We start from the raw sequence: 26956 nt of genomic DNA, 5'->3' as shown, positions 1-26956 counted from the left end.
TGATTACAGCAGATGGAGCATTGGTGCAGCATAGGACAGAATCCAGAACATATCAGGCAGCCTGTCCATTGGCTGGTGTACCACATCCCCAGACCACCGGCTGGAGGAACCAGGTGTGGCAAGCCAGAAGCCCCACAAAGGTAAAAGCCTCTGGGTAGAATCTTTGCCACCTAGGAGTGGAGCTGGGCAACCGCCCTGAGCTGGGCATGCCATTAAAACTTGACCCCCCCTTAAGGGGGCCCCACCAGGGGAGGTGGGCACGCAGGCACAGCCTTCCCCCAAATGAAACTGACCCAATGCCTGAAATTGCCAGAAAGCCATGACAATAACAGCATAACAGATACATAACAGAAAACTACAATGTAGGGAGAGAGGGAGGGTGGGGTGTCCTGAGCAACTGGGAATGGCAACATAGAGGGCAGGACTTTAGATAGCTGAGGCAAGGGCAGGGCGAAGCTGATGCTCACCTCCAGCCCTCAGCCTTGTGAGGAGACCTGCATGGCAGGTGATTGGCTGGCCGGCCAAGGCAATCCCCAGCCCTGCGATCTCAAAGCCACCACTGGTAAGTTGGTGACCATGAACTGCAGTCCTAAGGGCATATGGGGATAACCTGAGCAGAAGCAGGAAGGGGAGCAATTAATAATAAACACACTGAAAACCAATTTTGGAATGAAAACAGGCCACAGCTTTATTGGTTTCAGCAGATGGAACGTAGGCGCAGGATAGAGCAGGATCCAGAACACATCGGGCAACCTGTCTATCAGCCAATGTACCAGGAGAGGCAAGCCAGTGGTCCCACAAAGCCACAAGCTACCTGGGACTGAAGCCAGGCAACTGCCCTCAAGCTGAGCATGTCGTTAAAATGACCCTCAAGACCCCTTAAGGGGATCCCCACCGGGGGGAGTTGGGCACCCAGGCACAGCCTCCTCTCCAAATGGATCTGGCGCAATGCCTAAAACCACCACAAGAGCTGGGCGGAAGTGCCCTGCTCCCACCAATCTCCTACCACTGCAACCAACAAAGAAGGGTGTCCCACACACTGTGAAGCCATACGTCCTGACCCCAGCAGGACAAATGTATCCCATCAACCCTGTAAAGGGGAGCCAGCTTAAAGGAAACGTCCAAGTGGTGAATGACGGAGCCACCAGCAAAGTCTACAAAACTGCCTGCTGTTGCCCTGCAAGAGCCTTGCACAGCATTTATAATGCTATGGACGATGGCTGTAAGATGAACTGTGCAATACATGTTTCAGGGTCTGAACTGTGCAGTAGCCCGATGATGGTGCCAACCTCCTGGACTGTAGACACATGCCCAGCCGAGGGAAGCCTCGCCAGGAAGCAGTGTGCCAGCCAGATGTGAACCCATGGTGCTCCTCGCCCCTGCACCCACGCAGGAGACAAATCAACCTTCCTGATGCCAGAAACAGCCAGCAAGCAGAAGCCATGCTTTACACCAGAAGCCTGAGTGCTCCTGTAAAGGACTCCATAGAAGGACTTCTCCAGCACGCAGGTAGCCTTCCCCCCACCGTCTCCTAGCATTAATGCACGTACTCATCCTCAAACAATAGAACTTGGTCGTGACAAGATTACCTGAGTAGCCAAACACACCCACTGCCCATCAAGATAACAATGATGCAGATCACTGGATTGTTGGCTAGCACCTGGAGCGACCACCTTTTCTTTCCCTTTGCCCACTCCTAGAGGTGTCATTGTTAGTAAACGTTAAATCAATTGCCCAACACTTAATTCCATTATTTTGACCTCATTAAGGAACTGGCAGCTTCTAGCACCTTCCTGGGGACCACGTGACTTGGTGCCACATGCCCCAAGCCACTTCTAGGGTATAAAAGAAGAGCATCTGCCCATTGTTCTCTCTCTTGTCTTCTGCCTACCTGACCCCACCGTACCTTGCTAACTCTAGTCCTAGCACTGTCTAGAGTCTACCACGTGTGCTGCTGGCTAACACACAACCTCTTCCCTAATGTTTTCCCCATTTTTCGCTGCAGAATCAACTCACTGCGTTGGACTAGTAAAGTATCACCTCTCATCGATATTTTCCTGCTAATGTGACAGTCTCTGTACTTTTCTATCTAAAAAGTGATTGTTTTATTGTATGTGTGTGTGAAATTATTCAGTTAAAGAAACCATTTTATTTAAGAGCCTGCTTTGCAGGGAGGGCAGGGTATAAAATAAATAAATAAATAAGATCTAGTCTCCCTGTCCATTTCTGGGGCTCTGGATAAATTGGACTCTGGTATACACAGGTTATTGGTCCCATAATTAAGCCTATTGCCATTTAATATTCTAATTCCCCACTCTTTATTAAGAAGTAAGGCAACTTGGCTAACACCGCGGCCTTGCACATGTTCTTCTTTGCAGAGTCTACTTTGTCAGAGGTGACATCACCTGTCCATGCCCTCTTCTTGAGCAGTTCAGACCAGAATAAATGCACCTGGGGCAAACGTGAAAGCAGGATCTGCTGATCAGCCACCATAGCCAATGCAAGGTCAATCCCTTTTGGAGCAGGCAATTTGTTTTCTCCAAGCTGGATCACAATGGCATCCGGAGAACCAGAACAGGAGACGGCTTCTGATACCGTTGGCAAGAAGGCATCCCAGTGCACTTCCCTTTGTCCCACCCAAGTTGCATGTCAATGGTTTTCCAGCCCCAATGACGCTCCCCATCCATAAGACCCCAAGGCAATTGCAGCGGCAGCCAGGTACCTCTAGCCACAACAAACATGTGGCCATCTTCCAGCCGGCATTCTCCACTCCTGCGGCTGTAAAGCAGCCATTAGTAAGTCAGTGGCTGTGAATTACAATGGTTCAGCCTTGAGGCAACCACAGCCTGGGTCCACATGGCCAGGTCTGCTAAGCCAAGGTAAGCAGCCAATTTCGGGGCTAAACTAAGAAGGAAGAATATCTTTACTGCAGCCGGTCTACTTATTTATTTTATTAAAACATTTATATCCTACCTTTCCTTGTGGTTCAAGGCAGCTTGCAATGCCTCCAACAGCTATGAAGGTGTTCCTTCACTGTAATGGCTGCTTCCTCTGTCACCAGCACTGCCACCTCAAAAAACACTGATCTTGTGGAAATGGAAGTGCTAGTGACAAGCACCTTAGCAGAGGAAAGCCTCTGCAATGGCCAGAGAGAAGAATGAGGACAGAACTGGTGTAGGATGCAAGCCAAAAAAAAATTTTGGGCAAAAAAGTGTGTGTGGGTATGTGTTTGAGTCTTCCTAATACAGAAATAGGGTATGCAGTTAGAATTAATCAGTACACATAATTTGCTTCTTATTTCCACAGTGAAAATATCAGGAGCTTTTGTCCATGCTTATTAGAAAAAACCAACAACAACCTGGCTGCAAGTTGAAATAACATACTAATGTTCAAATAAGAGTTCTCCCATAAGGGCCTTCTACAACGTTTCTTGTACACGCTACAAATTGCTTAGAGGTGCTCATCAGAGCTTCTCCCTCATTAAATTGCCCACTACTGTGCCTCTCCCACAAAGAAGCTGGACTCATTTATAGTGGCCTTATGTTCCTCAAAGCCTTGATTTTCCACTCCATTAATTTATGATGAGTTGGATAGTTTGCTGCTTCTTCCCAGAGTCATTTGTGACCCTAGTCTTCATAAGGGCTCAAAAGGTTGAGGGATCACTCAACAAGACACCTGTTTCTTGCTGAGCATCTCTCTACAGCCTTCAGTGAGGGGAAAACTAACTGTGTGAAAAAGCATATTCAATTCAAATGCTCAGCGGTCACTGTAAAGGAGACAATGAGTTTTCAGGAACACTCTGCCACAGGAAAAGAACTCTATGGCTATTGGCTTTGAACACCATAAGTCCCCCTTTAAACTAAACTGTATTTTTTCTCCACCAGACACATTTGAACCTATACCTGCCTAAGTTGGACAAGTAGTAACACCTAAAGAATGGCCAGGTATCTATTGAAAGTTTTACTGTCTAAAGAGGGGCTTCTGGAGCCATTTAACACTTTTCAAACACAAAGAGGTGATAGCTAGTATTTTGGGCTACACACGCAAATGAACAAATTGAGATTTCATACTTGTATATGCAGCCTGCCTGTACAATTTCCATAAACTTTCTTGGCATTATATAATTTGGAAATTTCTGTTGAATAACAAGAGACCAGAAATATGTTTAAGAACTGAATTCTGTTTCTAAGCAAGACTCACAATCGAGATCTTAAGTGCAGGCTGGCAAAAACTATGCCTGAAGTACCAAAGTTTGAAACAATCAATTAAGGACTTAACAAGGACCTGGGATTCCTCACCCATTACAGGTGATAACTAGTTTAGCAAAATTCGGGAGCGTGTATTATCACTGCTTTTATGAATGGTCTCTGTAGTTTTCAGGATTGCATTTCCATTTCACACAATTACATCTCACCTTGTACTTCCTACATTTCATTGACCTTTGACTCTATAGGTTACAACTTTCTTTCCAGTCTTATATACATGTTGGCCTCATGAGGATGCACCACATGCCTCTGAGGAAGAGCACTCTAGTCCACAAAAGTGTATGCTAGAATACAAACAAGTCAATCTCCAAGGTACAACAAGACTTCTGTTTTTTCATGCCAGGAGCTCACTCAATACTAGTATTGCCTCTCTGTTCTGGAAAAGATCCATGAACACATCCAACATCTCCTGATGTGACATCTGCACGTCACAATGTCTAAACTCAGTATTGATATGTTTAAGAACTGAATTCTGTTTCTATGTCGAAACACAGTATTGGGGGTAAAATTTCCCCCTCACTGCAAGGATCAAAAATCCAGGAGTGGGAAGGGAGATGACAGAATTTTGTTTGCATAAAGAATAAAAAGTATGGAAGAAAAAGGGTCAGTGAGAGGAAAGAAAAAAGTAGCATGATTAGCTGACCCATGGAAGTTGTGCAGCAATATCTTAGTAACATGTACAACTATCTCCTTAATATGGATCAAGTGCCATATTTGTATCATTAATGACTCTACTCTTCTCTGTTAAAAGAAAGAGGTTTAGCCATGTGGAACAAAATGCTAAAAAGAAAGGTGGGAACACCTGACACAGAGGGCAATTAAGTACTGCTAATTATTTCCCAGAAACTGCAAATGATGTGCCATAATGCATACACTAATCCTGAAGAGAGCAATCATGTCTGTCTGCTCATTATTTAACAGGGAACAAAGGGCACTGATACACCGCTCTGATGAAGCTGATAAGTGTGTGGGGTGGGGGGGGGGGGGGGGACTCCAGTTTCACCAGCAGAAGCCCCATTCATAGTAATTTACTTAAAAGCACACTGTTCCATCATGGAACAAATGCTATTAATCTTTTTGTGTTTTCTTAACATAAAAGATCATGTACTCTCTAAGAGGTGTTCTAATGTTCTCAGAGAGAATGATAAAACAAATTACTCATTTTCCATGACTTCATATAAACACTTTGATGTTTAAAGAGCATGTGAACAGTTAATCTCCTTTATATTGATGCATTTGCAGTGATAGGCAGTTTTGGGCTGTCCTGAGGGACAGGTCTAAATCAAAGTCAGACGCTGTGTTTTATTTTTAGTCCTGAAACCACAGTGATAAACACAAAAATAAAACAAGCTGGGCTTGTCTATGTTATTCCTATGGTTTGGTTTTATATTTAATACGTTGGAAATGCACACACAGTGGAAACAAACAACTCCAGTGTCTTGAACAAGGGTTGAATCCATGCGCGCTCCCCTCCCCCAAGCTAGGTACAAGTGACTGTCTGTAGACTGTGAGTATTTTTAAAAATTAAAGATGACTTAGGAACCAGCTAAGAAATCCCTAGTGTATAATCCATAAGAAGATGAAATGTACCCATAATTTAAAGTGACAGTAATGCATCTGAGCAGGCAGTTACTTACAACTAGGCTAAGAGATGTAATGTTAAAGGTGACCCGACAGGGATATTTTTCAAATGAACAATGTGTTAAGTTATGCGTCAAACATAAGACTGTGTGTGACACATAAAATGTCCAGTGCCCCTGTGACTTCTCAAAAAGTTCCTTCCGGAAACTGCTGACTGTCCTCTGTCAAAGCAGAAGAGCAGATTGCAGTGTTCTTCACAAAGTTATTCCCATGGCCAAATTCCAGAGGTCTGGTGGAAACTGGTGAATATCGACTTAGAAGTTTAAAAAAATCTTCCTTAACTTCCCAAATGCTAGCAAACTACCACCCCACCACCTTACAAAATACAAAAAAAGAGTAAGAAGAGACCTGCTGGATCAGACAAAGGAAGGGTTCATGTCATCCAGAATCCTATTTCTCAGCTGTGTCCAGGGAGAACCAGTGATCAAGACATCTCACCAGACTAGAGAATCACTGCAAGGCTAATCACTAGACCAAGGTAGTAACTTCTTTGGGACCCACACGTTTCAGCACTGAACTGTACTGGAAAACACAGGTGTCTGCCCGCAACTTTGGTACAATTTTGTTGCAGGCAATTCTACTGGAGACTGGGTTGGAGAGAGACACCTCAGACCAATGCTTCCAGTGCAGAAGTTTAAGCCTCCAGCATGAGTGGAAAGTATACTGTGTGCACAAGGAGTACATTAAACGAAGGGTCGTTTATTTGAGTCACTGAAGAAGACCAGCCCTGTTACTTTCATTTTATTACATTTTCCTTTTATAAAGAATTAAAAGGATTAGGACTGGTGCAATTCTTACAAACAAACAAACAAACAGCAAGAATTGGGACTTTTTAATTATGGCATAACCTGAATTTCCTACTAGACTTAACCATATTTATTTAACAAATGTAGAGTCCAGTGGCACCTTTAAGACCAACAATGGTTTATTCAAGGTATGAGCTTTCGTGTGCATGCACACTTTATCAAATGCGTTCGAATGGCAGGCAAGGTTCAAATATAGCCAGAGAATGAACAGCAAATTAACATGCAACATGATGATGATCAAGACATGCAAAGTGACACTAAATAACAAGTTAAGGTTATAGGGTCAACAGCTGTAAAGCAATAAATATGTCAAACTAGCAGATAAATGTCTAAAGGTGTATTTTCTAAGTGTGGGAAGTGACTCCGAATCTTCATTCTCTCCTGTCAGGCATGGAGGGCACTTAACACTACCTCCCCCTCAAAAGAAATGCTGTTATGTCAGCAGGCATCCTAATATCCCTTGCATACACTCAGTACTCTAATATACTATTCTGAAAAAGAAATACACTAAAATACAGAGGATTTATAGTCCTTCTTGTTGAGAATACATATGTGAGGGCTGAATGAGTTAGCATATGTAATGAGATAAAAAACCAATATCCCTGTTGAGTCCTGGGGAGGTCTTTGTTCCAAGAGTTGTAATTTGTAATTCAGCAATTTCCCTTTCCATTCTGTTTCTGAAGTTCTTTGTAGTAAAACAGCTACTTTGAGGTCACCCATTGAATGTCCTGGAAGGCTGAAGTCTTCTCCTACCAGTTTCTCAATCTTGTGATTCCTGATGTCAGATTTGTGTCCATTTATCCTCTGGCGTAGGGTTTCTCCTGTTTGTCCTATGTAGAGAACCGAAGGACATTGCTGGCATTTAATAGCATATACAATGTTGGAAGATGAACAAGTGAATGAGCCTCTGATGGTGTAGTTGATGCTGTTAGGTCCGGTGATGGTGTTGTCTGGGTGTATATGGCAGCAAAGTTGGCATCTGGGTTTATCGCAAGCTCTAGTCCCAGTGTCCATGTTCAAATAAGATGCTGCATTATTGTGGCTGAGTAGTTGTTTGATACAGGGGGGCTGTCTGTGCACAGGAAAAGGTTTGTCCCTCAGTACTTGTGAAAGAGAACTGTCATTATCCAGTAGATAAGACAATTCTTAAGAAAGACAATTCTGTACTCCTTGAATAGTGAAGTTGTCAAGACTTCTCAATTATATTTTGCTTTTCAAACAGGCTAAGATATCCATTTTTTATTAAAGAATAGTAGATTGAACTATTAAATAGAGTAATCCGAGTGCTTGTTGGACAACTTCCTTAGTAAATCTATTATCTGGGATTTCACTTTATGTTCCTCAAAATACATCTTATGAATTCAGCAGAAAAGGAGAGATAATAAATTGCAATGTAGAATCCAGCAGAACACAAAACTAGTTCAGAAAGAGTTTATATATTCACTTCATTATCCTGCCTTGTTCCCCAATAGGGACCCAAAGCAGCTTACATTGTTCTCCTCTCCTCTATGTTATCATTACGATAACCCTGTGAAGTTAGGCTGAGAGTGTATGACTAGCCAAGGGTCACCCAGCAAGCTTCCCTGATGAAATGGGGATTTGAACCTGGGTCTCCCAGATCCTAGTCCACCATTCTAACCACTATGCCATACTGGCTTTAAGACAAGCAACAAGAGGAGGAATGCAGAAAAGAGGGTATCAGATCAACAAAATATAGTGCAATGCGGATATTATCTGCAAGAATTTTGGAAACTGAAGAAGCATTTTGATCTACCCGAACATTCTTCTGCTGACTTGAAAGTCATTTTTCTTCAACAAAATGTCAAGGGGAGATTCCAATGAGAAGCTGCTGGATCAGAAGACATCAATAGGTTTCATTGTAATTAACCTGGGGTTAAAAGTTTCATTGCATCAACTCTCCTCCAACAGCACATTTCAAATGAATCCATTTTCTTCCTCTCAGTTTTCTTCATTGTCCAGTTTTCACATCCATACACAGTAATGGGGAATACCATAGTATGAGTTATCCCATTCTCGGTCTTCAGAGACACTTCCTTACACTTAAGGATCTTGTCGAGTTCCTTCATGGCTGTCCTTCCCAGTCTAATTTGCCTTCTCATTTCTTGGTTGCAGTCTCCCTTTTGGTTGGTGATGGAGCCAAGGAATAGAAAATCTTAATTCTTTCAATTTCTTCATTGTCAACCTTTAAATTGTGTAATTCATCAGTAATCATTACTTTTAGTTCAACAGTAATCATTACTTTTGTCTTCTTGAAGTTCAGCTGTAATCATGGTTTGGCACTTTCTCTTCTAAGCTTCATCAGTACTTGTTTTCATCAGTGATGTGGTATCATCAGCATCTCTCAAATTGTTAATATTCCTTCCACCAATTTTCATTCTACCTTCGTCTAAATCTAATCTACTTTTCCTTATGATATGTTCTGCACATAGAATGAACAGACAGGGAGATAAGAAACAACCTTGTCTGACACAATTGCCAATTGGAAACTATTCTGTTTCTCTATATTTCATCCTAACAGTAGCCTCTTGTCCACAGTACAGGTTGCACATCAAAACGATCAGGTATTGTGGTACACCCATTTGTTTTTGAAACATCCATAGCTTTTCATAATCCACAAAACTGAACGTTTTGCTGTAATCTATAAAACACGAACTGATTTTCCTCTGAAATTCCCTGCTGTGCTCCAGTAACCAATGTAAACTTGCAATATGTTCTCTACTTTCACTTTTCTGAATCCAGCTTGAACATTTGGCATTTCTCATTCTATATATGGTAACAGTCTTTGTTCTACAATTTTGAGCATCTTTGCAATAGTCTGATAGTTGCTGCAATCTTCGATGCTTCCTTTGATTTCTTAGCCACCACCAGTGTATTGATGGGACACAACTCTTTCTCCTTAAGATCTCTTTTATGAATATTCTCCCCAAGAAGCAAGGAGTAATTCCACCCTTAAATGTGACTAGATTGAAGACCTGCCTATTTCAGAAGTCTGTTGCTTTACAATAAAGATTTTTAAAACATGTATTTGTATTTTTATGTTAGCACTTCTGGGAAAGTTGCATCATCCTGGATATTTTAGAACTTCTTAAATGCTTATATTGTAAACCACATCAAGGACCTTAACTGGAAAAACTACTTTAAAAAAATAAATAAAGAAAAAACACAACTAAACAATTACAATAAAAGTAAATAATTACAAAATTCCCCAGGAAGAGAATGATTACAAAATCTGAAATACAAAGATACTAAAGATTCCATATAAGGACCTTCTAACTCTGCTACTGCTTGTGTCTTATTCTATTTTAATCTTACATTTATTGCAATAAATTAATCAAATATATCTCGGAATAATTTCTTTTACCTGCTATTTTAGTATATGACTATTCCTGTATTTAACAAATGGGGACCAAATTTGAATGAACAATTTCTGAGAACCGGTTTTTCCTTTGCAGACCTTCTTATACACTGTTATTTTATTCATAAAAACTGCATGTCAAACTTTATGCGTCCATTCATCTATACGTGGCAGAGATGACTCTTTCCAGGCTTGTGCAAGAAGTTGCCCTGCTGCCACCAACAGATTTTTAATTATGTACTTTCCCCCTTTCTCAAGATTACCCAAGAAGACACTTAGCAGTGCTATCCTAGGTTTACATTCCAGTTTGCAATCTAGAATATTATTTATTTCCTGAAATAGGTTTTTCCAAAATTTCTGAGCAAGTGGGCGTCACCACCAAATATGACAGACTTATGCATTGCAATGCCAGCAATGCCATGCATAATTTAGATGTACCTGTTGATACTTTAGCAGTCCTATCAGATGTAAGGTACCACCTATACATAATTTGAACATTTAAAAATACAAGCAAAACAATATCTTGAGATAAATGGAACCTAGAAACTACCTTAGGAATAAACCTAAGACTAGAGCAAAGGATTACCAGGAAAAAACTTCAAAAATGGGGGATCTATCTGAAGAGCTGCTAGCTAGCTCACCCTCCTTGCTGAGGTAACAGCTACTAAGAAACACACTTTCATAGAAAGTTCTGCCAAAGAACAGGTAGCAAGGGGTTCAAAAGGCCTGAGCATTAACTGTGCTAACATAACAGATAGAGACCATTGGGGCACCAAAGGAACCTAAGGTAGGAAGAGATTATCTAACCCCCTAAGAAACCTCTTAGACAAATGATGGGAGAAAACTGATCCTCCCTTAGTTCCTTTGAGATAGCAAGAGATAACAGCCAGGTAAACCTTCTAAGAAGAAAACACCAGGCCCTTAGCTAAGGAGTGGGAATGGAGGGAACGTGTAAAACAGGGCTCACTGCCAATACAGGCATGAACCCCAGCTCTATAAGAAGCCAGAAAGCAGAACTGCAGGGGTCACTTGCAGTGTTCCCTCTAAGCTGAGTTAGTGTGAGCTAGCTCACAGGTTTTTAGCCTCCGGCTCACACATTTTTGTCTTCGCTCAGGAAGGATGGCTCCAGAGCAAAGTAACTGATACAGCAGCCAAATCGCTCACTCACAACTTTAATGCCAGTAGCTCACAAAGTGGAATTTTTGCTCACAAGACTCCACAGCTTAGAGGGAGCATTGGTCACTTGTGTAACCTAGCCATAGGCAGGACTATGGTGGTAGAAGCCATATATCCCAAAAGGGGAACAATTTTCCAAACTGATTGGAACTGGTGAGATCTGAACTGTCTCACCAAGGGAAATACAGCCTGTATCCTTTCGGAAGGTAAAATTTAGCATAGCTCTGATTAACTGTACCTCTGAGATGGAACTAATCATGATTTACCCCAATTTATCAGGAGTCCTAGTCTTTGACAGGTCTCCAGGCAATGACATGTCTCCAGTGCAATGACTCAACAATTAGTCCTTGGAATCCACCAGAGGTAATGGAGACCTGAGATTTGTGCTCAGAGGCAATTACTTCTATTTTGAGAGACTGGGCCATATGAATAATCTGTTCTCCAAACATTCAGAGATCCTCCGTGGAAGATGCCAGAGATGGCTCCCCTACCCTCTTGTCTGGGCTCAGATTCGAAGTTGTGTCAGATCCATCAGATTCAATCACTGTTTCTTCTCCTCTGACTGCAGGAATAGGAGAACATGGCCTGCACGACATGGTTGCTGAAGGCAGATATGACGACACCCGATGAGGGTAATGATACCAACTTGCATCCCTGGGGTTTGCAAAGTTGTCACCCCATTCCTCCAAATATCCTGCAGCCATCATGTAGGGATGTGAAGACTACCACATAGGCAGTTGGGCCTGAGACCACGGAATCGTGGCCATTTGTTCTGGATTGGACTCACATGGAACCTGACCATGTGGTAAGCCAGTATCCCCATTCTCATCAAAGATAGAAACAGGTAGAGATCGTGGACCTGGAGATGGGGTCCTGGGCTTCTCCTGTAAGGTTGGATTTGGCTCAGGAGTGCAGATGGGGGCATTCTGCTGGGGAGCCGATTTACACTTTTCCTTTTTCTTGCCTTTAGCCTTCTTAGCTGGAGACTCAGAAGAAGTGTGATGATCCTGAGGGAAGCGTGACCAAGATCGGATCCACTTAGACACGGATGCGGGAGTTGGAATCGAACAGGTTTATTCTGAAGATTTGGAATTGGGATCTTTCTCCAGGGCCGACTTGGACGAGGGCTCCAAGGTTTTAAGGGCTTTCTCCCACAATGCTGCCTTAAGTTTCAACACCCTATCCCCTAAGCTTTAGGGGTGAAGTGTTGGCAGGCCTTACATGTGGAGTCACTATGACCTTCATCCAAACAGAACAGACAAAGGTTGTGTTCATCAGTTTGGGTCATCTTTGCTCCACATTGGGAGCACTTCTTGAAAAAGGCCTTCTGAGACATGGAAGGGACTCAGAAGCTGATGCAGCTTTAACAAATCTTGACAAAATCCTCTCAGCTGTAGCTGGAAACTCCAAAAATACAACCTTTTTCTTTGGTGGCAAAAGAGGAACTGAGGGTAGGGGTGCTGCTACACAGAAGCATGTGGTTCCTGGGTGAGAACAAGCTTCTGACTCCAACACTGTTTAGCCAAATTGCTTTATTTACAGCAATTGGCAATTTATAAATGGGTTCTTGCCAATTTATACCAAGGTCCTGTTCCCACCAAGGATTACAAGTAAAAGATTCGAGTCGGTTGTAGTTAAAATAAATGTCTTTTACTTAAGAATATAAATCTCATACAAAAAAAAATGAGGCACTCACACATTCAATCAAGTTCCTTAGAAATACAGTATTAAAATAAGCACAATTGCATTAGCAGGTAGGGTGATGGTGGGCAATACTTATCTGTCTTGCAGCTTGGTTGTTCCAATGAAGAATGGATGGGAAGAAATAGAAAATAAAGGGATCCACACTACTGGAACTAGCTGGACTGTGTGGGGGTCTCTTGACTGCAGATCAAGAGATCAAAGTAGAGGCAAGGGTTGGGGATAGCAAGTGGGACTCAAGGGGAGTAAAAAGCAGATAGGAGTGGTTGCAGGGAGTGCTAGCTAGGAAGGGCCAGGTGAATGGCCCTTTCCTTTTATAGGGGGTTCAAGAGATGGGTTGTGGCTGTGCCAACCCCTTGACCCACCTACCTGTTAGTCCGTCCCAAAAACAATCCTATTGGTTGCATGTAGGGAGGGGTGGTTACCAGTGTTCCCTCTAAGCTGAGTTGTTGTGAGCTAGCTCACAGTTTTTTAGCCTCCGGCTCACACATTTTTGTCTTCGCTCAGGAAGGAGGGCTCCAGAGCAAACTAATTTATGCAGTGGCCAAATCGCTGGCTCACAAATTTAATGCCAGTAGCTCACAAAGTGGAATTTTTGCTCACAAGACTTCACGGCTTAGAGGGAACATTGGTGGTTACCTATAAGAAGTGGCCAATATTGTAATCAAAGACCTTACTCAGAGTATGGCATCTGGGCAGGTGTGAAACCTTGGCGTCAAGATGCTCCATTGTAGTGTTGATGAAGCTGGCCATTCTATTGAAAACCAAATGTCCATTTGGCAGGAAATACCAATGCAGGAACAAAGCAGTGATGGGTAGTACGTGACTACAACTGGTTCTGCAATGGGGGCTGTCTCTTCTCAGAGCTGTTGTTTTCTCATTGCTCACAATAATGGAGCTTTGTGCTTCTTCACCAGGCTGGGTAACTGTGTAGCTGAAACCTTATTTACATGTAAGGCATGTGCATGCACCTTCTATGTGTGGCATCACAACAGGTGACATAGTGTACAGTCTTCTGAGCCTATGTGTGTGTGCACAGTCCATTGTGTGTAGCAATAAATATAGTCCATAAAGCAAATATCAATCTCATTCTCTAACAGCACGCAGCACCCCCTGGAGGCTTTTAACTGTAGAGTCCTATCTGATGGCAGACCTTCTCGTGCACAGTCTCCCCCATGTGGGACTGCATATTAGGTCGATGATGAACTAAGAATTATTCCATCACACTGCTCTGTTCTTCAAAGCACTGGATTCCTCCCTCCCTTTCTCTATTGTACAGTACTTTTTCTTGGAGGTGCTAAGGAAACATTACATTATAATATTACACGCCAGCTCAAATACTTTGGATAGTTAAAGAGTTATCTTAAGAAAGGAATTTATGATATTCTCCAGAGCAGGATCTCATCTTCATATCATTAAAGCTTTACCATAAATAGACAAAGAAATAAATTGTGAAATGGGAAATATATTTCTCTGGAGATACGTACTTATTGGAATAAATATATGAACAGATGGCCAACTGCAGCCATCTCCAATCTGGTATAAATCCTTCAGTCTTTTAAATTAATCTGAGTGACTTCTTCCTCATGGGAACAACATGACTTGTTCACATACAAATGTTTGGTAATGAATACGTCTTACAAGAAAAAAAAATCTACAGAAAAGATACAACTGTGTTTTCAAATTTTTCATCTGTAATATATTACTTAAATTAAGGTCTAGAGAATGTGATCAGAACTTCTAACACTGAAAGAAAAGTTCATGGCAATGGCTTGTTTTTCAAGGACCTATTCTAATCAAAGGAATCTGTAGTTTCCATCACATAATTATCAGTGTCCATGGCTTAGAGATCTAGGCCATGATCCAGTCTGCAGCACGTCACTTGCACAGACCAGAAGAGGAATATCCCCCAATGGGGGGATTGTACTAAGTATTGTACTTAGAAACTAAACTAACTCACAAACTGAAACAAATAACAACAAAATAATAAAAACAAACACAGTAAAAAATATCAGTCATGAAACAAGCCATAAAATAAACCAAGATTATGCCAGAGGCATGAAAACACAATTTAAAAATTCAGCTGATTAAAACCATATCTATAAAACAGCCCTTAGTAGCAGGCCATAATAACCACCATTAATAAGAAGGACTCCTTCAATTAAAATGTTTTGGCGTGGCTCCTAAAGGGTAATAAGGTGAGCCTCAAAAGGGAAGGCATTCCAAAGGTGAGATGCTACCACTGAAAAAGCTCTGACTCTGGTTGTTACCTCACTTCTGCAGGTGGGGGAGGGGAGCAAAGAAAACATGGCTTGCATAGGCTCTTAACCAGAGGTCTGGACTGGAAGGAAAAAGGCAGTCCTTCAGGTGTCCTAGTCCCAAGCCATTTAAGGGCTGTGTCCAGAACCGAAGAGGCAGCCAATGCAGCTCTTTTAGCACCGGAGAGATATGAGTCCTATACTCAACCCTGACAATAGACTGGCCCTTACATTTAGAATCAATCAAAATTTCCAGATTGTTTTCAAAGGCAGGCCTCACATAATGCACAACAATTTAACCTGGATGTGATGACAGCATGGATCACTGCAGCCAGATCACACTTTTTAAGCAACTGCCACCACAAATGGGGTATCAACCAAAGCTGATAAAAGCTGCAATGTGCCACTAAGGAGACCTGAGCTTCCAACCACAGCACCTTCAAGCTATGAACATGCTTCTTCAGGATGAGTAAAGCCCCCTCCAGAACCATCTCTGAGTAGCTTGTCTGTTGAAATATCAGGATATTACTGATTTTCTTCATTTATTAAGCAACTGCCAAAAGAGTAATAATACTTGGAAGGCTATTCTGGGAGTAACTCAGTTGATTTTTGGTGAACCAGTAACTTTTGGTCCACTGATAATGTTACTGAATTGAAACTGACAATTATTTTATATTAGAGAAGATGGGATTAGTAAGAAGCAGCAAAAGTATTCTGGACTCAGATACAGTGCCTCCTGCCTCCAGTCATCTGTGAAAAATTATTGGTGTAAAAACATAACAACCATCTGAGAGAATATGTAGATATATTAGTGGCTGTATACCATCAGAATTTATAAGAGAGATAGCATGTGCTTATTAATTACTGGAGCACATACTGTAAACAACTTTTGTATGATATATTTCTGTGATGTGATATCTGTTATATATATGCCCGTTAACTATTGGAATTAACATTGTGCTGAAAAAACATTTTTTAGAAATTAATATATCTCATGTATGATATATATGGTTATATTTTTCTCCTTTATATGGGAAAATAAAAATTATTACAACAACATGAAAATAAGCCTTTCCACTTATTGAATGTACTTAGGAATGTACTTCCAGAGAAGTTTAAAATGGACATGACCTAGAACAATGTCATACCGCCAATGTACTGTCTGGTTAATGCAGCAAATCCTAGAGCTAGCCAAACGATTTCAGAGCTATTGGGTAATTAATTAATGTTATGTTTTTTGTTCATAGTACACAAACTAAGAGACACTACCTGTACCACAGACAGGAGAGGGGGAAGAGAAAAGAAGAGAACAAAGTTGTTTGCAGTAAGCAGTTCCGATCCAAAGGAGAACACAGAGTACCTGGAGCTGTGCATACAGATTCCTTCAAAAGAACTAAAACCCCACTAATCAACTCTTTGACAGGGGCTGAATATACAGGTCAGCAGCAGAGGAGTACTGTGCCTGCCAAACAGATGATTGATGGATTTTTCCTTTTTTGAAAGGGTTTCAGGTGCATATCTCCAGCTGTTGGATCACAAACTGTGTACACAGGATCCAGTTGTAAACATATTTCCCCATTCTGCTAGGGATATGAGCAGGGAAGCTTAAGAATATTTCTTGTAATCACCCACAGAAGTTGCAGCAGGATCCAGAAAGGGACTGATGTTAGGGGAGAATTCTGGCAAAAGATAGACCAGTGGATGACCGTAATTTTGACAGCAGGCCTCTGTTGCGAAGTGGAAAGGGCAGTGCAGACCAGTAAAACCAGGATGAAAAATGTATGCCATGGCGGAAATCAGAGATTAATCGGAAATCTAAGGCAAGGGGTATAAGTCCATAAAGGGTTTAAAAGAGAAAGTGACCTTGCAGCAGATCCAAGAACAGGAGTGAGTGTGTGTGGAGAGAGCAGAGGAAAGGCCTTGTGAAGCTGCACCAATATAAAGAATTCCTGCCAAAAGAATCTGGTACATGGATCAAGGCAACCTTCGTCTTGTCTTGCAAAGTGGTTGTGTGCATCAGCCATATGCACAAAGAGAGTAAAAAATCAATAAACACATAGCCCTTTTATTGAGGGTTAAACCACTAGGAATTTTAAAACAAACATTTGTTGGCATAGGAATCTAAGAAAGAAAAGAATTAAAAGCCAAAATAACTGAACTTTCAGTCTAGACTCCAGATGTCTTTGGATGGGATAAAAACGAATTTTCATAATATTAAAAGTATGCCTCTTTTTTCAAGTGAGCTTCACCCCACTTCACATTCATGATCATACAAACTCCCCTGAGGTAAACATAGTCTCTTATTTAAACTGGGCAAAGAAGTTCAACAACAGAAAAGATGGAAGCAACAATAATACTATATTGAATTGTCAATTCTCAGTAGGTTGCTAACTGCTTCATGGACCTCTTTGCAGCATTTGTTTCAACAAATCACATTGGCATATATCCTACTGTAGGCTGGAGGAACAACGTTTGAAGCCTTCAAACGTTGTTCACTGAAAAGGTAGGATACACGCTAGTGTCTGTTAGCCCAATTAACTTTCTACTACAATCAATACAAATAAGATTGAATAGTTCTATGCAGTTCTGTATGATATGACTCACCCAAATCACAGGACTTGCATTCAGGCTTAAGGAAAATTGCCACATCACAGATCTCCAGAGAAGGAAAAATTATTTAAATCATAAGATTAACAAGAGGCCATATTTTGAGGAGATTGAAAATAAGAACTGATGAGGATTTTTTTTTGCCTTTTTATGAGCACTTCTCTATGAATTTGCCTAAAAATCATAAATCTTCATTCACATTTTAACCCTTTTGTAGCCTAACAATATCTTATTAGATAATGACAAAGAATGAGAAAAAAGATTAGATGACCAAAATCAGAAGGAAAGGTAAAAGGATAAACACTCACAGCATACAGAAAAAAATGAGCATACATGTTCAACTGCCATGATTTGTTAAAAGGTCTTACAACAAATTATTGCAGATCAAGAAAACAATTAATTCCTAATCAGGACTCGTTAGTACTATTCCCCACCTTAGACTGTGCAAATTCTTTACTCCCATGTACAATCTGTCACCATCTAATAAAATGTATGCCTTTTTTGTTTTGGCACTATATACTTAAAATCCTGCAAATGTAACACACAGGATAGTCAGGAGGAAATATCTAAACACATTTATTAGTTAATTTTAGAACGAGTGCATTCAAAAGCATGTCTGTGGGTCGGTTTCTTAAAATACCGCACTAGACACAACATATAAATGGCCTTCTGCATAGCTCAGTGGCATCTTCCGCCCCCTAAATATGCAAGTCTGAAGAAAAACAACCGTTTCTTATATAAAGAGTACAATAGTCTTTAAGAAAGTTAAAAGGACTGTGCTCAGAAACGTCCTTAACCAACCCACCCGCACACACACAGAGTAAGCTATGCATGTCATATCCCTCCCCTCGCCAGAGGCTACTGCATGCAGGCCTGCAAATTTCAGAATTCCTGTTAGATTGAGAAATGAAGAATGGCAGCTACAAAAATTACAGTTCCTCACAATGAAGATCTGTACTCAGATTTCTATTTTCCTTGGAGCAAAGTCAGGATCTTTTCTGTAATTAAAGTTTTGCACCCAGCTTCAGTCCTCTGCAATTTGTAAAACATACTCACATCATCTTTGCACTATCAAAGAGTAGCATTTTACCTGGAGACTGCATTGTGCCTTGGAAAGCAGTCAGAGCAAGATCATAAAGGTAGGCGGCTCAGCAGGCATGACAACTTCTGAGAAGCACCAGATTTGAAACTTGCATTCTGATTCTTTGAACACTGCAAGTTGAGGCTTTCTGGAGGCAAAAATCACTACTCTAATCCTACATTGTATCCCCCTCCAATTGATGAGGATGAAGTGAGCAGTGACTCACGAAAGCTTATACCCTGCCACAAATTTTGTTAGCCTTTAAGGTGCTACTAGACTCTTGTTCTTTTCTACTGCTACAGACAAACTAACACGGCTACGCATCTTGATCTTTCTCTACCCTAAGAAGTCTGAAAGCAGCTTACAGTCTCGTTCCCTTCCTCTCCCAACAGTCATCTTGTGAAGTGGGTGAGGCTGAGAGAGTTCTGAGAGAACTGTGACTGGCCCAAGGTCACCCAACAGGCTTCATGTGAAGGAGGGGGGAATCAAATCTGGTTCTCCAGATTAGAGTCTGCTGCTCTTAACCACTACACCACAATGGCCGCCTGCACTGCACCATATGAATAGACTAAAAGCAACTTGATGAACAGGTTCAAGCTGTTGACCATAGGCCACAAAGGATGCTCAGAGGTACACTTGAGGGATTCTCCAATACATCATATTGTTTCAGTCACAATTTTAAATCCTAATGTGCTAATCTGGGATTTTCATCTTGAAACCATTTTCATAGTTTAATTTTCAGTACCTCTAGGTGTTTAATTAAATACTTTGGAAAGTATGGACTAGATTAGAGCATTGGATTGCACTGTCGGCTGGCTTAGTTTCTTCTTTTTAACCAGATGGCCTAGAGAGGAGTAGGAGGGTATTCTAGTGCATATATTATAGCTATATAATCATCTGCAATTTCACTTTCTGATTTTATTTTACTGTCCTTGTGCCATATGCCTCTTTCTTCGTGCACTATGTTTTGTTCATGTTTCTTTTCTTGCTTATAATTTATCTTATGCCTAGTAGATCATTACATGGAAATTAACGAGTGTGTATTCTTTACTGGTCAGTGTTTGCCCATTGGGCAAATTAGGATCCATATTTCCAGTGTGAGTTACTCAGACTCAAAAGGATGCATCTTTGGATAAACATTGATGGCCACTGCTTTTCCCTCCATTCCTCACAACAATACCTCTGGAGGGCTATGTTTACACAAATGATTGCTATTGCATGTACTAGACTGCCATTGCATGTATTCCCCTCTTTCTGGCACAATAAACTCAGACACCCAGAAACACACAGGGGAAAAGCAGATCATTTCCCATCTGAACTGACACCTTCTGGTGCATCCTCGAATATCCAAACTACATGCATCATGTAGAATAACCCTAGTTTTTCTTCATTATGAGAATCAAATACTTTAAAAGCAATGAAGCAAGATTTTTCTTCAATTTACTAAATCTCATGATTTCAGGAAGATTTTATACTACCTAGGTAAGAATATTAATAAGTTCTTCTATGAGGTTTCTGAATTCGTCAAAAAACAAACAAAAACAAGTTACAACCAAGTCTCCAGCAGTCTAAAAGATTTTTGGTGCGAAACAAGTGACAATTATCCAGAACAGCCAATAATTTCATAGGCTTCTGTATGATTTAATGGCCATTATATATGAATGCAATTTTACTGTCATATTTTTACTGTACTACAGCTAAAGGGAAATAACAAGCTACATATTTTTACAGAGTATTTAGAGTGCAGTGCTATATACAAGCCACAATAGCTATGGCACGCACCTTGTATTTTGTTTAAGTAGTAAATATAGCCCAATTCTGAAAAAGGACACGATAATACACTTTTTGCCCACATGCAAGCTTCAAAAGTACTGCATCTATACATGTACATCTATTGATGCATGTGTATATTGAAGCAGATATTGCTCAAGGCACTACACTCAGATTGTTAGCACTATGGAAACAGTAAAATCATAAAGCGGATATTCCTGAAGCAACAACAGAAAGTGGAAGATGGACCTGAGAAAGTGGAGGAGAACAAAGGCACAGAAGAAGAAGAAGAGGAGGAGGAGGAAGGCTGTGATACCATCTCGAAGATTCTGGCAAAACTCTTTGATCCTGAAGCAGAACTAGGGGCTGTTGCCCCTAAGCCATCTAAAAACTAATTTGGACTTTGATAAGAGGAAAGGAAATTGCAAAACAGATTAACTCTGATAGCCTGTTGTTTATTTTTAACGCATAACTTTAATTCTATGATATTTACACCTTAGTTAAAGAGATTGTGATTGCTCACTTGACACTTTTGCATTAGTAGTCTCCATGTTCTACTACTAAGATAACAGAGATGTACCAATAACCTTATACTTCTGTATTATGGTTCCTTGTTAACTCTTTATTTTAGGTTGTTGCAATACCCTGACCCTGTAGTTTTGTAGACTATTTTAGGTTGTTCCAATACCCTGACCCTGTAGTTCTGTAGATCAGAAAATAAAAAATTAAAAACAACAACAACAGTAAAATCAGTCAAATATGGCTATGATAAAGAACTATATTAGCACCATGTTCACCGCATTTTATTCTTTTAAGGAGCAATCCTAAGGGCAGGCTATGGACTTCTTCAAATAACAGCTAGCATTATGAAAAGGTGTTCTGGGGAATCTGGGACTACGCTGGTGTTGCAGCAGTGCGATACTGCACTCGTGCTTCTCTGACATCAGCACAGAAATGGATAGTGCTGGGGGGATGGCATGTCTAGGGCAGGGCGGGAGTTATGGTATTAAGCCTCTCCAGCCCATGTTCTTGCCCCTGGTGCCAATGTAAAGTTACATCAACGTAACTGGTGCCAACATCAAGTCACAAATCCCTGGATTAAGTATAAACACGCCCAATGAACACAGTGGGAGAGGGGAAAACAATTGCCCCTCACTGCTTCCCGCCACGTCTATACTATCACAGCACAGTACAAGATACAAAACTAAACACATCTCTCCTAACCTTCAACAAGGAAGCCCATATTTCAGATGATAAGGGCATGCCACAACTTCCCTGTTCCCAGACTTCAAGTGGGCCATGCTTATAACACACACAAAGAACTCGAGAGAAAGGGTATATAGCACAAATAGCCCAGGAAGAGAACAAGCATAACCATAGGTGATGATCAGGGCTAGTAGGTTTTAATGCATGAAGAAGGTAAGTTCTCTAGAGGAAGGAATTCTTAAGAGGAGAAAATAGAATGTGCACTGGATTCAATGGTTTGGATCCAGTGATGCACAAGTGGAAACATAAATGGAGGTAGTGCAGTCCTGCTTTTGCAAGATCTTGTGCAACATCTAGCACTTTTCTTACTATATATATTATAGTACTCAGAAACTGATCAAGATGGGCAGCCATGTTAGTTTTCTGTAGCAGCAGAAAAGAGTAAGAGTCCACTACCACCTTAAAGCAGTGTTCCCTCTAAGCTGAGTTAGTGTGAGCTAGCTCACAATTTTTTTAACCTCCGGCTCACACATTTTTGTCTTAGCTCAGGACGGATGGCTCCAGAGCAAACTAATTTATACAGTAGCCAAACCACTCGCTCACAACTTTAATGCCAGTAGCTCACAAAGTAGAAGTTTTGCTCACAAGACTCCACAGCTTAGAGGGAGCACTGCCTTAAAGACTAACAAAATTTGTGGTAGGGTATGAGCTTTCGTGAGTCACTGCTCATTTCGTTAGATACAACTAGCTGCTCATTTCGTTAGATACAACTACCTACTGGACTCTTTCTCCTTTCTACAACACAGAAACTGGTCGTACAAGATCTTCCACAAGATGGGATACAATAAGTTTGACTTTGCACAAGCAGCTACCACAATCTTTTCCTCATGTTTCTGGTTGCACAAGAGCTCTAACACAAGAAAATTTTGTACTGGATCCAACACTAAGTCTAACTGATGGTAAACTCAGAGTAAACCTCTCCCTACCAAGTCCAAGATTACTCTGATATGTAGTAAATATTCAGTTTTTTTCTGCCTCCAGCAATACTTAATACTAAAACAGATGTGCAATGGCACACACAACTGGGAAACTAGCTGACAATTCTATTTAAATATTATTTTTAAAAAATCCAATTTCAGTGCAACATCATCAACCAATGTTCATGTACACGTACATGCTTCTATTCATTTTGTTATTCATAAGATCCTGAAAGATGACTGAAACAACAGCCCTAATTTACTCTCTAGGTAGAAGCACAATGTGTTACATTGCATTTGTTGATACACTTGCATCTGCGAGAACACAAACCTTGAGAGAAAAAAGCTCGCTATAAAACTCCAAAGATCAGCAGCTAAGCCTTCATTTTATTGGCTGCATTTTTTTATTTTTCATCTTGCCCCTCCTTGACATTTTATAATTAGCCCAATGACTTCAGCTTCCCTATGGCAATGTTATTTAATTTCTGGTAAAATTCAAACCTAGGCACACCTGTCATTTTCAAGTTCAAACAAATTTAAAGCATTGCCTAATTTATACTTCCAGTTGACCTTTAAAATATGGTTGACTTTACCAGCACATACCCATATTAAGTGACCTCATGTTGATATACTGTGCCTTTTACATGATTTTTTGGGTTTATCATAGCCAACTGGCAAACAAGCACCTCTTAGAACTAGGTTTACAGTTTGGAAAATTACTTTCAAATATGGTGAGCCTATTTTCTTCTGTGTTTGAGACTTTATTAAAATAAATCTATGTAAGAATTGCAATTGATTTGGAAATAAAGGAACAAAAAACTTACTGTTTCTAATGTCGCTATTTGCTCCTGCAAAGAAAGAAGACATTATGAGAAAGCAAGGAGAGGTAGGTCTAATACATTTTATATACCCATAAAAACAAGCCTGTGTGTAATACTTTGTATACACTACACTATAAATGATGGCCATTCCGAATTGCCATTTACACATAATAGCAAGCTTGATGATGTGGCTGTTTTCCCCCCACTGAAATATGAATACTCCGTCCTGTTTTAAGCAATGCATGTACAAACACATTTTATACCACATGTATAGTGGGCAATTCACTGATTTTACATTCTGACTCTGTCTCGATTGAACAACTATGGTTAGTGCCAGGCCTCATTTGCTGCTGGAGGTCACCAGAGCGACGCTCCGCCAGTGAGGAGCCCAGGGGGCGGGCACATGCAGCAAGCCCCACCCCCTGCTCCCAGCAGCCCCCCTCAGCTGGCCCTCAAGCTGCTCCACCACTGCCCCTTTCTCCCTATGTACTTATAGGAAGTGTTGCTTTATATATATAAAAAAGTGAAACATTTAAAAATGTGATCCCCCCCCTCAATTTTAGTGATATAGCTCAATCTCATTATGCACTCTCACCCAGTTTTTCTTCTTGTGTTTTGCTTATCCGGCATTGCCATGCGGCGCGACAACTTATCTGAGCGCATACTTAAATCATCCCGCCCTCCAGTTCCCGTCGGCTGGGTCCTAAATGTCCAATCCATGTTTGTGGGAGGTGGTCGTGCAAGCAAGGATAAACCCTGACCTTTTGGTGAATGCCGCTTGGGCGGGAAGAAAGGAAGACACGTAATGGCTGCTGCGCTGAGAGTTGCTCAGGTGAGGAGAGTGAAATTTGTGTGGTCGGTTGCGAGTTCACGCCCTGGGGGGGGGCCCCTAGGAAAATGACGCAGAATAGCCCTGAGGCTAAAGATCGGCCTAGAGTGACTGAAAAGGCGGTGATAGTTGGAGGTTCGGTGGTTTTTGGTGGTGTGTGTATGATCGAACTTCAGCCCCGGTTTGCAAAGCCAAAGCTCAGCTCTGGGAGACTGCAATGAGAGGAGCCTCTGAGCACGTGCAGCACACCAGCTCCTTTGCGCCATAGGAAGCCAGGCTCAGAGCTCGCCTGTGCAGCCCCCCAGCATCACCCAACTGAGCACTGATCTTCCTTGGGGATGGGGCCATGCTCTCTCACTAGCCCATGGGCTCCTCCTCCTCTAAAACAACTGGGGGGGGGCATGGTTCCCTTTCATGTTGCCTCGCTCCAGCCAGCCAGCCAGCCAGCTGCCTCGGGTTGCCAACCAGTTAGGTGCTGTTGCTGGCTGCCCAGAGAGTTAAGCGAAGCCTAAGCTTGGCTCTCTGGAGCGGTGTGGGGGGGAGACAGAGGAGCGGAGCTTGCCATTTCTCTCCTCTGCCCCCCCTTTTTTGTTTTGTCCCTCCTTCCTCTCCTCGGGTGTCAGGTCACTGCGTCAAGCCAAGCAAGAGAGACTACGCTGTGGCCAATTAGCTGGAGCAGATGGGAGAAACACACACACACCCCGCGAGTGCAGCCAAATCCCTCATCGCCAAGAGGGGTCGCTTGGACTCTCTCTGCCTGAGCAAGGGATCCAACTGAAAATCCAGACGGCAGGCAGAGAGCAGCAGTTTTATTTTTATTTCTTTTTCTCGAGTGGGAACTGCGCTCAGGCAGCTGGTTCATCCCTGTTTGTGTCTCTCCCTCTGCCTGGGGATATAGGGCCAGGGATCTTTCTGCCATTCTTGGGGAGTTACTGCAGAGCCAGGACTCGGATTGCAGAGTTCTCAGGCTGTTCTGTTTTTATGAGTGCTTACAACTTTCCTTGGCCAATGGGGGAAGGCTGGCAGGCTGCTGATTGACAGGAAATGCCTGTGCAACCCCCAACAGGCTCTCTCCCCATTCGCCCTCCTCTGCCTTTTTTCTCCCTGGGCGATTCCTGGAAGTGTGGAGGGGACTGTTGGTAAGAGGGAGGGGAAACTAAGCCGGTCCCCACCTATCACTGCCACGGAAGAGGTAAGAGGAGAGAGGTTGGGTAAGGATAGGTGATCTGAATGGGGCTTGCAAGGGAGATCCCTCCTGTCTCAAAGCTCACAACATGTGGTTAACCCTCTTGCAGCCTGGCCAGAAAGGGGCATCCTGGGAAAGCCAAAACCTGAAAAGGACAAGAAGAAGCCTTTCCATGCTGGCCAGTGGACTTGCCTCCCCTGCCTCCCTTTCCCATGGTTAACCCTCTTGCAGCCTGGCCAGAAAGGGGCATCCTGGGAAAGCCAAAACCTGAAAAGGACAAGAAGAAGCCTTTCCATGCTGGCCAGTGGACTTGCCTCCCCTGCCTCCCTTTCCCACTTTGTGTAAGAGCTTGCTTGTACATTCACACTAAAGGCAGGATGCATAAGTGTGGACTTGTGTCTCTCTAATGCAGTATTTGTGCAGAATGGCATAAATGTTGTGTGTGTGGTTGCTTCTCTTCAATGAGAAGTCACTGTTTGAGTATGCTTTTATTCTCTTTTCCATAAGAAAATTAGTCTGTGCTACAATGTTCTGTTCAGTCTGTTCATGTGCATAAATGTTCATGGGTGTCCCTGTTTTGGTGTTTTCTGCTTTTCTCATAGTTGTGCAGTATGTAGCACTGCTGTCTTAACTCCCTTAGCTACCCTGTCAGAAGTTTCTATATTATTTCTTTTTTGATAGCATAGTTAATGTAGTAATATTTATTATCTTCCCCCTTCAGAGTTTTTTCCACAGTCCTTTGTGTCACTCTGCTTTAAATGGTTATTAATACTTGGGGTAACTTCATTTGAATTGAACAAGGTTATTGAACAATAGCAGGCATTGTTAATGAGAGAAACAACCTAGGTCTCAGTTCAGTCCAGGAGTCTGCATTGTCTTGAGCTTCATTATCAGTTGCAATTCAGCAGTTGCAAATTCCTTTGTTAGAGAACTGCTACTCTTAGGTCAGCAACTGAATGTCCTGTTAGTGACCAGAAGATGACAAAAAAAAAACCCTCAGGATTGCATGAACAAGATTGGGGAGAACATGCGGATCAGAGGCCTTTTAACATTTCCTTTTGCCCTGTGTGCAGCCCATAAAGAACATTGACAAGAAATGTGCACTCTGTACGTGTTCATGTTCTTCATTTTGCTGTTACTTAAAATGGTTTCAAAGGGACAAGTAACTTGGATTTATAAAAGGAATGACAGGATTGCCCATTGGAAACAATTGGAGAGGCCTGAAGGCCCATTGGAGATAATGGGATGCAGGAATG

The 26956-nt window shown here is 41.7% G+C and overlaps 1 protein-coding gene across 1 annotated transcript in view; it reads right to left on the bottom strand.

Moving 5' to 3' along the window:
- The window catches only part of CEP128 (centrosomal protein 128kDa), a 334110-nt gene that overhangs the window by 20635 nt on the left and 286519 nt on the right, over nucleotides 1–26956 (bottom strand). The window contains exon 20 of the mRNA XM_015427028.1: nucleotides 23689–23712. Coding sequence (XP_015282514.1) covers nucleotides 23689–23712 — 24 coding nt within the window. The remainder of the gene's footprint in view (nucleotides 1–23688; nucleotides 23713–26956) is intronic.

This window comes from Gekko japonicus, unplaced genomic scaffold, assembly GCF_001447785.1.
Source record: "Gekko japonicus isolate JY-2015 unplaced genomic scaffold, Gekko_japonicus_V1.1 scaffold368, whole genome shotgun sequence".
Taxonomy (NCBI): domain Eukaryota; kingdom Metazoa; phylum Chordata; class Lepidosauria; order Squamata; family Gekkonidae; genus Gekko; species Gekko japonicus.
The sequence above is the reverse complement of the archived record's forward strand: the minus strand, read 5'-3'. Positions and strand labels throughout refer to the sequence as shown.